This window comes from Gastrolobium bilobum, unplaced genomic scaffold, assembly GCF_033153095.1.
Source record: "Gastrolobium bilobum isolate Gb01-03AN ecotype WA unplaced genomic scaffold, APGP_CSIRO_Gbil_v1 utg5530, whole genome shotgun sequence".
In the NCBI taxonomy this organism is placed as follows: domain Eukaryota; kingdom Viridiplantae; phylum Streptophyta; class Magnoliopsida; order Fabales; family Fabaceae; genus Gastrolobium; species Gastrolobium bilobum.
The window spans coordinates 109,860-120,335 of record NW_026896227.1 but is presented as its reverse complement, the minus strand read 5'-3'; the positions used below and the strand labels follow the sequence as shown (position 1 = coordinate 120,335).

At 36.5% G+C, this 10,476-nt stretch overlaps 1 protein-coding gene across 1 annotated transcript; it reads right to left on the bottom strand.

The window, feature by feature from the left end:
* Positions 1-4,651: 4,651 nt before the first annotated feature.
* LOC133298359 (2-oxoglutarate and iron-dependent oxygenase domain-containing protein CP2-like) lies at positions 4,652-10,187 on the bottom strand. Its single transcript, XM_061497626.1, has 9 exons — positions 9,678-10,187; positions 8,372-8,419; positions 7,961-8,137; positions 7,715-7,865; positions 7,523-7,609; positions 6,027-6,151; positions 5,387-5,505; positions 4,969-5,080; positions 4,652-4,873 (listed from the first exon to the last, which is right to left on the bottom strand). Exons 1-9 carry the CDS (start codon positions 9,978-9,980, stop codon positions 4,838-4,840), a joined length of 1,158 nt encoding a protein of 385 aa, XP_061353610.1. The 5' UTR covers positions 9,981-10,187; the 3' UTR covers positions 4,652-4,837.
* Positions 10,188-10,476: the final 289 nt, after the last annotated feature.

Genomic DNA, 10,476 nt, shown 5'->3' with positions numbered 1-10,476 from the left:
TGTCCTATGAGGATTAATCCTAGCTGAACCAATGTTGTGCATGTATTTAAGGTCTTTTGTAAGAGTTCATGTAATTTTTGTAAGACATTGTGATGTTACTTTGTGTTACTGTATAACTCATTATGTAATTTTACATTTCATTTCTAAGTCCATTATCTAACATTGGTCCATATTGATAGATTGAAACTCATAACTAATACTAATATTACCAAAAAATGAAATCACCAAGTTTCGGATAGCGTAAACAAACGGTTTGGGGTAATACGTACCCAATCGCATACGAATCATGTACAATACTATTTTGTACCTGAAAGTGTGTTCCCCAAGTCATTATATACGTGTACATTGATATTCGATCGGTTCCGTGCCAAAAAAATGCGTGCAAAACAGAATGGGGTGTCAAAACCAGTTATTTAGTCGAGCAACTTGTACTGGTTTAGTCGACTAAACTGTGTAGTCGACTAAACCAGTACAGGTTGCTCGACTAAATAACTGGTTTTGACACCCCATTCTGTTTTGCACGCATTTTTTTGGCACGGAACCGATCGAATATCAATGTACACGCATATAATGACTTGGGGAACACACTTTCAGGTACAAAATAGTATTGTACAGGTTATAAACCACGAATGTACATGTACTGCATAAATGCTCCAAGTTAGGGTATCCGAAACTTGTGTTCTTTTTTTAACTCTGTTAAGGTCACCTGTTCTGAATTTCATTGGACATTTTAGACCCGTTGGACTGTGATTAGACACAAATTGAAAACAAGAAGGTAAAAGATATTTGTTCCTTCATTTGGTAAACAAGAAAACAGCAATAATTACGTAAACGGTTCACAACATGAAGGGACACATCAAATAGTTCATTTCATAACCATAATATTACATAAACTACAAATGTCAAATAGGAAGACCGAAGTCAATTACATAACAACATACACTAGAAACGTAAAATAGAAACATAAACTCTAAATCTAATCCTCATCCTCCTCGGACGCCGTCTCCTCGTCATCCTCATCTGACACATCAGCCCCCTACCCTGCAACATCCTCAATCTGCTGTCCTCGTCCAAGCTCTAGACGAGCAAGCCTATCTTCAACACCCTTGAACCGTCCCTGTATATGTCTAAATCTTTCATTTCCCTTCTGCACGCGACTCTTCCTCCATTTTTTGTGTTTCAGCGCCATTTTTCCTATTTTCTTCAGCGTGGCGTTTATGCCCTTCATGACATCACGTAATGAAAACCCACCCTCAGGCTCAGCTATCTCCTGTTGGTCACCCTCATCATCATCGTCATCATCATCCTCCACCTCGGGGTCAACCATGTCTACAACTGGAGCAACATCAGGAACCTCAACATCAGCCGCACCTGTGAACTGCCACACTCCTGTTTGGGGGTTCTTTGTCATCTTGCACTGCTCCAGTAGACGTTTTCCAAACTTATGATTATACCCTGTGGTCTTCTTCAAGGTCACATTACCCATGGGAACATCAAAATGCTCCAATATCCTCTGAACAAGACAAGCAAATGGAAGTGCACCCTTGTGTTTGGCCTTATACATCATCCAACAGATGTAGTGCCTCCAGTTCACCGAAGTACCATGTCGGATAGCCCACATGATGGGAATGTCATGCTCCAACACCCTGGAATGATTGAACGCTCGCGGAAACAAAATGTGGGTGATGACATAGTGTAGTATGCGGGACTCCACAATAAGCAACCCCACTGTATAGGCAATGTGTTGCCCACAGACTCTCCTCTGCTCCTGCACGGCATCACCGCGTGTATATCCTGGAAGTATGGTCCCGCTGTCTGCGTCATATTCCACAGTCTGCGCAGAATCAAAGTCATACCCCAGTAACTCCAACCATACTGGAGCCGTCATGATGATGTCCACCCCGCAGACCTTAGACCTCAGCTCACCCTGATGGTAGTTGAGATTATGGTAGAATGCCCGTACATGCAGCTCAGAATATGAACACGACAGTTCAGCCAAGGTCCTAAGATGTGATTCCTCCAACCACCTCACAATGTTAAAACCTTCTTGTTCAAAAAAGGCTGTATCAAGTGATTTGGCCCCACAAATCGGTCGATTAACAAAGTCACGGACAAAAGATTCATGAACCACCGGGTCATTCTCGAACAAGTATCCGAATGGGAGGTCGACAGCAGCGGGGTCTTCCTCTTGTGGCCATGACGAAGACGGACGGTCTTGTCGTAGCTTCTGTCGTCTCTCATTTCCAGTGCTAGACGATCTTCTACGGCCAGCCATGGGAACAACTGTACCTACAATGCAAGTGGAAACAAAAATCAATGAACAATAACAATATCAAAAAATTTAAAATTCAATATAAAAAACAAAACCTAATCCTAAAATAAAACAGAAATCAGAAACCCTATCCCTAACCCTAAAACAGAAACAGAAACCCTAACCCTAACCCTAACCCTAAAACAGAACACAAAAACCCATTCCTAACCCTAAACACTACAACCCAAACAAAACAGCAACGTAAACCCTAACCCTAACCCTAACCCTAACCCTAACATAACCCTAACCCTAAGCCTAAGGCACCACATCAACCCTAACCCTCACCCTCACAACAAACTTAGCAACCTACCCTTAACCTAAATCCACAAAACCGCAAACAGAAATCAAATGCATGGAGAAAACCAAAAAAAAAAACTAAACTTAAAACCAAATACAAGTCAGAATACATTACCTAAATGTCGATTTCGCAAGTGTGAACCAAGGAAGCTTCAATCGCACCTTCAAGGGTTGAGATTCGGACTTGGTTGGAGAGAGGGGACAGAATGCAGCGATTTAGTCGATTAGGGTTTCAAAATAACCCCCTTTGCGAAATGGGTTTTTTTTTTAAAAAACCTGATCTGCGACATTTAGTCGACTAAATAATGTGCTTAGTCGACTAAAAGTGCAAACATTTTAGTCGATTAAGGTGAGTTTTTAGTCGACTAAAATTCGCGTTTCATAATTTCTGAGTTTAGCCCATTTAGTCGATTAAAAGTGCAACTTAATCGACTAAATGAGGGCAGGATGATGGATAGTTCTGGAGGAGGGGTAAATTGGTTATTAATTATTTAATTAAGGGCAAAAGAGTCAAAAAGCCTAACTTTTGGCACGTTGCTTGATATACTTACTAGCGCATTTGAATGTGAAACTGTAAGCTACTCCGTAATTTCTTTGAGATGAAATTTAAGATTATTTTTATATAATATGGTATGTTGAAAGAATACATATATGGGGTTTGTATTTGTCATTTAACATGACACAACAAACTTTCTTACACACACAATATTATGTGAGGCGCACACTTTTTGAAGAAAAAAAAAAATTACGACACGCAAAACGAATCTCTATAACATTATAGAATCATTTTTTCTACAACATAACTCTTATAAAACCCCACATATATATTAAGTTTATATTTGAATATAATGTCAGAAAGATCATGTTTATGTTTATCTCTATCGCATTATTTAAAGCTTTCAATTAAACAATCACGCAAATCTGAATTTTATTTTACGTTTGCTGGTAGAAGTCTTCAATTATTGTCCTATTACATAGCTCGTCACAATCAAGTTGTCAGGTTGGGTACAGAAGCCCTCTTAATGAGAAATATTTTTTATACAACCATGATATATACAACCGGTCAATAAAAATCCGCTACATTTGTTGAAGTAGTTTTTAAAAAGAAGAAAAAAAAGTAATTTTAATATTTTACTTATGGATTATCTATTAAAATAGTTCTTTAAAAGATAAAAAAAATTAATATTTTATTTAAATAAAACCGATAGTACATAATATAAAGAGATCTATTAGTCTCATGTTGCATAAGATAATTATCTGATGCAACAAAGACAAGATAGTGAAGTTCATCATTTGTAAAAAAAAAAATTAAAAAAAAAAATAATGTGAACCTCACTACTTTATCTCTGTTGTATGAGATATAATTATCTCATGCAATATGAGATAATTATTTCCCTAATATAAATACCAGTTGCAGTCAGCGATCACAGTACAACAGTGGTACTGGAAGTGCTCTACTTTTGATGCTTCTAGTTGGTGGGTTACTTTCAGTCAAAGGCTACAACACCACAGAGCATGAAAGATGATACGAGTTAAAAACTTAACACACGCGGCACGCCTATATGCTACTGGCTACCCATTCTATGCATAATTGATTGCACATTGAGACGTGTCAATGTGGGTTTGAAAGCGTTTTCTTGGTTTTGATTAGGTTCTTAAAGCAGAACAATTTGTTTCCCTCACTTAATTCATTTATGGATATTATTAATATCATGTTACATAACCTAATAAAACTTTCCTACACACACAATTAAGAGGTAAGGTCCACATATTATTTTTTCTATTTCATCATTTTACTTTCTCTCTCTTCTTTATTGTGAGAGTAGGAAACTTTTCTTATATCCTACAACATTATACTCATAAAACCCTTCATTTATTTGTTGACTTGTTCATAAACCTGCTGAAGGTGTGGTGTGATTTTACAATTTTAGTCTCCACAATAAAGAACCGATCATGAATTTATCATTAGAAAAATTCCATCCAACTTATCATTAGAAACTTAGAACATTCAAATACTAAACTTCAATTATTTTTATCTTCCGTTCATTAACATTATGAAATGCATGTTTATGACTTTCAACTTAAATTACATATAATTTCATTGAAAGGAATCCTGAATCCTGAAACGGGAAAGAAGCACAACAGAGTGGAAAGAGAGGAGGAGTTTCAACATGTCAAAGTTAACATTATCATGAATCAACTATACAAGCAAGATTCGAAAGTGCATGTTCATGAGGCTGATTTAACTCCCCTCTTTAGTAACTCCTGCAAAGTGAAGACACATACTGAATAAATTTCATGGAAGATGACAACATTAATCATAGTCGTTCCTTTCATCTCAAAGGCATATTTATTGTTACCTGTTTAGTGGCAGCAACTGATATGCGCTCTTTCTCCTTCTTCTTGCGTCTGCATTCTCCACACCAGCTATAAAAACCTCTATGATATTTCTTCATCTCTCTAAATGCCGAACTGCAACAAAAAAGGTTGATGCATATGTAAATTGACCATGATTATGCTTATGATATAGGCATTGAGTTGGGACTCACATTTACGCGGGATTTTGAGAGATTCCCGGGAAACTGAATTTTTCTAAATTTTAAATTTTCAGATATTAACGTAAACTGAATGCAAAAATCATATTTTTGAAAATCGAGATTCCCGAACAAATAAAAATTTCTCCTGTACCAAACGCCTCACTGAGATTGCAGAAAACAAAAAGCCTCTTGCAAAATATTTGTATTTCGTTAAGTAATAACAAGAAAGTGATGCAAGTACCTTCTACACCAGAGAATTAAATTAATCCGATGACCAGATGTTGTAGGTCTAGCACCATGCCGGTGACGACCACAATGAAGAACTGCATGTCCTGGAACATGGGAGAAATCGAAGATCTCCTACACAGATTTGCTTGGAGTTAAAAAGAAAAACAAAAAATAGATGTCCACATGGAATTCATATACTAATCACATATGTTTGGTCAAAATATCATATTCTAATACTGCTATAATGCCATTCAATATTGAGTATGAATTATATTAAATGAACAGCTAAAAATTCAAATGTATTTGTCCATTCATGCTCCCACAACCCACTATTTTTTATTCTTGATCTCATTTTAGATTGTCTTAAGTCTCAGCTGTATGCAACAAACACTCGTTATATATTCAAGTTTTAAGTTGATTTTAATTTAAAATTATGAATATATTATCTTTTAATAAACACGTGGCAAGTGGGAAAACCATCCAGATCCCAGAACACTGAAAAGATATGAATCATCAAATGGTTGGCACTGTTATTTCCCCTAAGTTTGAAAAAGAATTTAAAGACATGCTGAACAGCCGGAGAATAATGTAGCTAAATATAAATTATTGAGCCTAAAGATAATCTTCCTATAACAGAAAGGTGGTATACATACCTCTGATTGGGTATCAGTATTTACATGTTCATCACATCGAACACCCCGGAAGAACAGTTCTCCGCCAGAAAATTGTTTTCCCAAGCAAATATTTAAGGTGATTTCAGAGTCATCCACATGGAAGCCTGCAAAAATATTAGTCTTCAGATTTCAACAAAAGCTTATAAATATAAAGGGTTGAGAGGGAGGAAAATAGAAGACAGGTTGCAAAGAAACTAAAGCAAACAAGACACATTTGTGTAAATAGAGTGATAAGAACCTTGAGATGCACAACCCCAAAAGCTAGCTAAAAGGGTGGGAGTGCCCAAGATCTTATAAACCCCACATTAGTTGCCCATACAACCATGTGGGGCTCCAAGTCCCATACTTGCAAATGGGTCCTAATATTTCACCACGCTTCGCAGATCAAGCCCGGGGTTCCAAGTCCAAGGGTCCAACCCTCGGGTTCCAGTTCCAGGTTCCAATTTGCGAAACATAGTGGGTGCTCTACTACCATTTAGTAAGAACTTTGGGGTGCAGCACACCAAAAACTAGCTCAAAGGGTGGGAGCGCCCAAGGCCTTATAAACCCCACATTAGTTGCCCATAAAATCAATGTGGGACTCCAAGTCCCATACCTTGCAAATGGGTCCTAACATTCCACAACGCTTCACAGCCCAAGCCCGGGGTTCCAAGTCCAAGAGGGCCCAACCCCCGAGTTCCAGTTCCAGGTTCCGATCTACGAAACATAGTGGGTGCTCTGAAACCATTTGATAAGAACCTTGAGGTGCACCACCCCAAAAACTAGCTCAAAAGGTAAGAGTACCCAAGGTCTTATAAATTCCACATTAGTTGCCCATACAACCAATGTGGGACTCCAAGTCCAATACCTTGCACATGAGTCCTAACATAGAGGAAATATGTAAGCAATACAAGCACGAACAGATCTAGTATAGAATTGAATCCATGCGAGAAAAATATCTAATTATCATGATTCACGAGGGATTAACGAGTAGGGCAACAAAAGTCAATATTTCGTTGCACATAAAAGAATAGACACATTCCAATTTAATAGCGGATGAGCCAAATCAACCAAAGTATCATGAAAGTTAGAGTGAACTTGAATTCACCAAGTCATCATAATGGACTATAAGTGAACTTCAGTTATCAAGGGGGATAATAAGATATCCTACTAAACAGAAATTGAAAAGACTAAAATGGCATATGAGGCAAAAAACTACAGCAAAACTGAACAATACCCGTATTTCAGACAATTATGAAAACCCTAATGCATTTTTATTTTCTTATCCCTTTGTTTTGTTCAAAAGATAAGAATCAAAATATACAGGATAACATGTAAATGTAAGTATCATAATGAGTATGACTAAGGTAAATTAATATAAAACCCTAAGTAGGTCTGCTCAAGACATTAAACTCCGTTAAGGTTCAAAATATTAATTACAGATTCCAGGTAATAGCAAAGTCACAAAATTAATGACAGAAGTTTGAAAAACCTACCAAGTTCCACATCCCTATTGATTCCATATTCAACAACAAAACCATGATGAGAGTCCAGCGTGGATCCACCAAGTTCAGTAAAGAAAACTACAAAAAAATTCAAAAGGTGAGTTCATGTCATTATATTTGTTTCTTTATCTCAGTCCTAAGTTTCTCCTATATTCTCATCAAGAAAAAGAAAAAAAAAATAACCTCGAGATATAGGACGTATGAAATCATTCATCAATCTGTCAAGCATGTTTTCCAGGCCAAAATCATCAAGAACAGCACCATATTGATTCATTGTATTAGGTCGCATGATTCTGAATTTGGTCTCATGGACCCATCTTTCAAAATGATCCACCTAAGCAATCAGAACCTGATAAGAAAACATAAAACACTACTATAGAACGGATAAAATGATATATACATGAAAAGTAATGGAAAGAAATGTGATACCTCAGATACCAACATTTCACAAAACTGTGGTTGAAGCATTTCAAACGTATAAATTCCTCTAGAGGGTTCAACCATTACACTTTTAAAACTCGCTTCTGTATTTTCTTTAATTGCTTTGAGAAATGAGGGCGCAAAAAAGTTTTCAGCATGCATAGCATATATCTCCTTGTGTAGCGGCTACAAACAAAAGTGAATAGTTGGTAAGATCAAGCATGATTGGTGCATATATGCTACAAGATGATCGTTCTCAGGTCATAAAATTCTAATATCAACATGTGCTGACTCCAAATTCTCATAGATAAGTATCAAATAAAAAATGCCTCCCCTCAAGATTCTACATAAAATGAAGCCATTGAAATGTTCGATTTACAAATGGACAAAGCTACCATTTTGAAGTTCATTAGAACTTACCGGATAATTCATTATGATCTTTTGCCTGTATTCCTTGTGCTTTTGAATCTGTTCCAATATAGAACAACAAAAACTCAAAAAGTGAACAACAAAACCAAGCCAAAGAGAAAATATCAGGAGAAAAAAAAAAAAAAAACCATCTCGTTGGTCATACTAAGAGAACCTCATTATCACAAATCGGCAAATATTGGGCTCATTTGTCATCACCTTTTTAGGTTAACAAGTAACTTTTTCTATACTGGCAACTTACAAATGTTGTGATAATCTGCTTTTTTTTTTAATATTTTTATTTAGAGAATAGAGGATTTTTTAAACTTAAAATCACTACTCACTATTCATAATTTCCTACATTCTAGGTTAAGCTTTACATATTGGAGTGATCAAAGGTGGCTTTCATCTAACTTTGAAAGAACAAGAGATCACTAAGAAGCTTGAAATTGGCACTTCTGAAGAATGCTCGTTCCACACATTCTAGGGTAACAAACTGACTCTTAAACATGCCTTATTTCTTGGCAGTTCACATGACATATAACGAAGTAACTTGAAAAGTGAATCCGAACATCAGAAATGGCTTTAGGAAAGGCAACCAATTGATATCATCATTAACAAAATTACATTTCCTACAACAAATGCAGACAGCAAATCCAGACCTTCCAGCCTCATGCAAAGGAATATTAAGCTTCCATAAAATCCATTAATATGCCTAGCAGATGTACCATTTCTAGAAAAGGCACAAGCAAGCACTTCCAACGAATAAAAGGCAAGTAAATTAAAGATAAGATTGGCATTATTCTAAGAACAAAGAAGACACGTCTAATGAAGTGAATGATTTGGAACTATGTCTTAATGAAAGACCAACTTGTTAAACAAATATCACCGTCACTGTAGGAATCTACTCAGCAGTCAAAAGTATAAGAGGATCCAAATTGTTAGCCGAAAAAGAGAGATGAAACAAGAAAAAAAAAAAAAAACCACCTTTCCCAATTCTCAAATAAAAAATGGTCAACATGTTTCCCCCCTAACTTCTCTCAAAATCTCTCAATAAATCAAGCAACAATGCAGGCAGCAACCAGCAAACAAAGTACAGCTAGAGCAACATTGCATTTCGCCATACAATCAATGCCCACGAACCTTACTAATTGAGGGCAATGTCAAAATCAATTTTTTAATCAGAAAATGAGAAAAAGGCAATGCTTCCAATCTTCAATACCCTTGTGGGCACCTGAAGTATCCCATTATTTTCAAGATAAAACAAAGTGAATAATAAAACCCCCAAAAGCTCCAAAATAGTATATATCATACACACCCGAATGCGTTCACTCTCAGGTAAATAACGGAACAGAATGGTGCTCATGTAACGAGCCTTAACGTCTCGTGACATGTTGAGCATGTGGTGAGGCATATACTGCTCCAGAGAGCTGAACACAAGAGGGTTGAACTCCAATTGAAGGTCTTCATAGTTGTCGGGTTTGTGGTCTTTTTTGGGGCTTCCACGGAGCCTGTTGCTGTTCGAACCATACAACGTTGTTGCCGCAACTACCTCTCCATTCGACGCGCGTGGCTGCTGATGCTGTTGTGTCCTCCGCTCCAACGAACCATTCTGGGACATGCTCGGTGTGAAATGAAAGACCACCCAAAAAAATAAAAAAATAAAAAATAGAGAAAGAATAGAAGAGAAGGGTTATGACAACATCGGAAAAAAGATTGAAACTTTGAAGAACAATGTTGAATTTGAACAAGGTGGCTGTATAGGGTTCAATATAGTTCAATTCATGTCTCTCTGGTTTGATTTCTTTTAAAGGATTTTCAACATCAAATTTTAATCTCATCAAAAGAAATTATATTATAATTTAATAATTGTGTATTACTTATAAGTTTAATTATGATGAGTGATGATGACAACTATTTCAAAAAGTTAGATGATAATATATTGTAAACCAAAATTTAAATCTTATTAACATTGATTAAAGATAAAGATTAAATAAAGAGTGCATGATCCTTATACGAAGAGGGGGTGTGGTTTGGAAGCCAGTATGCAAAGTGGTGTATTGTGATGTTTCTGGAATAAAGATAGTATATGCTTCTCCTCATTATGGACTTTGTCT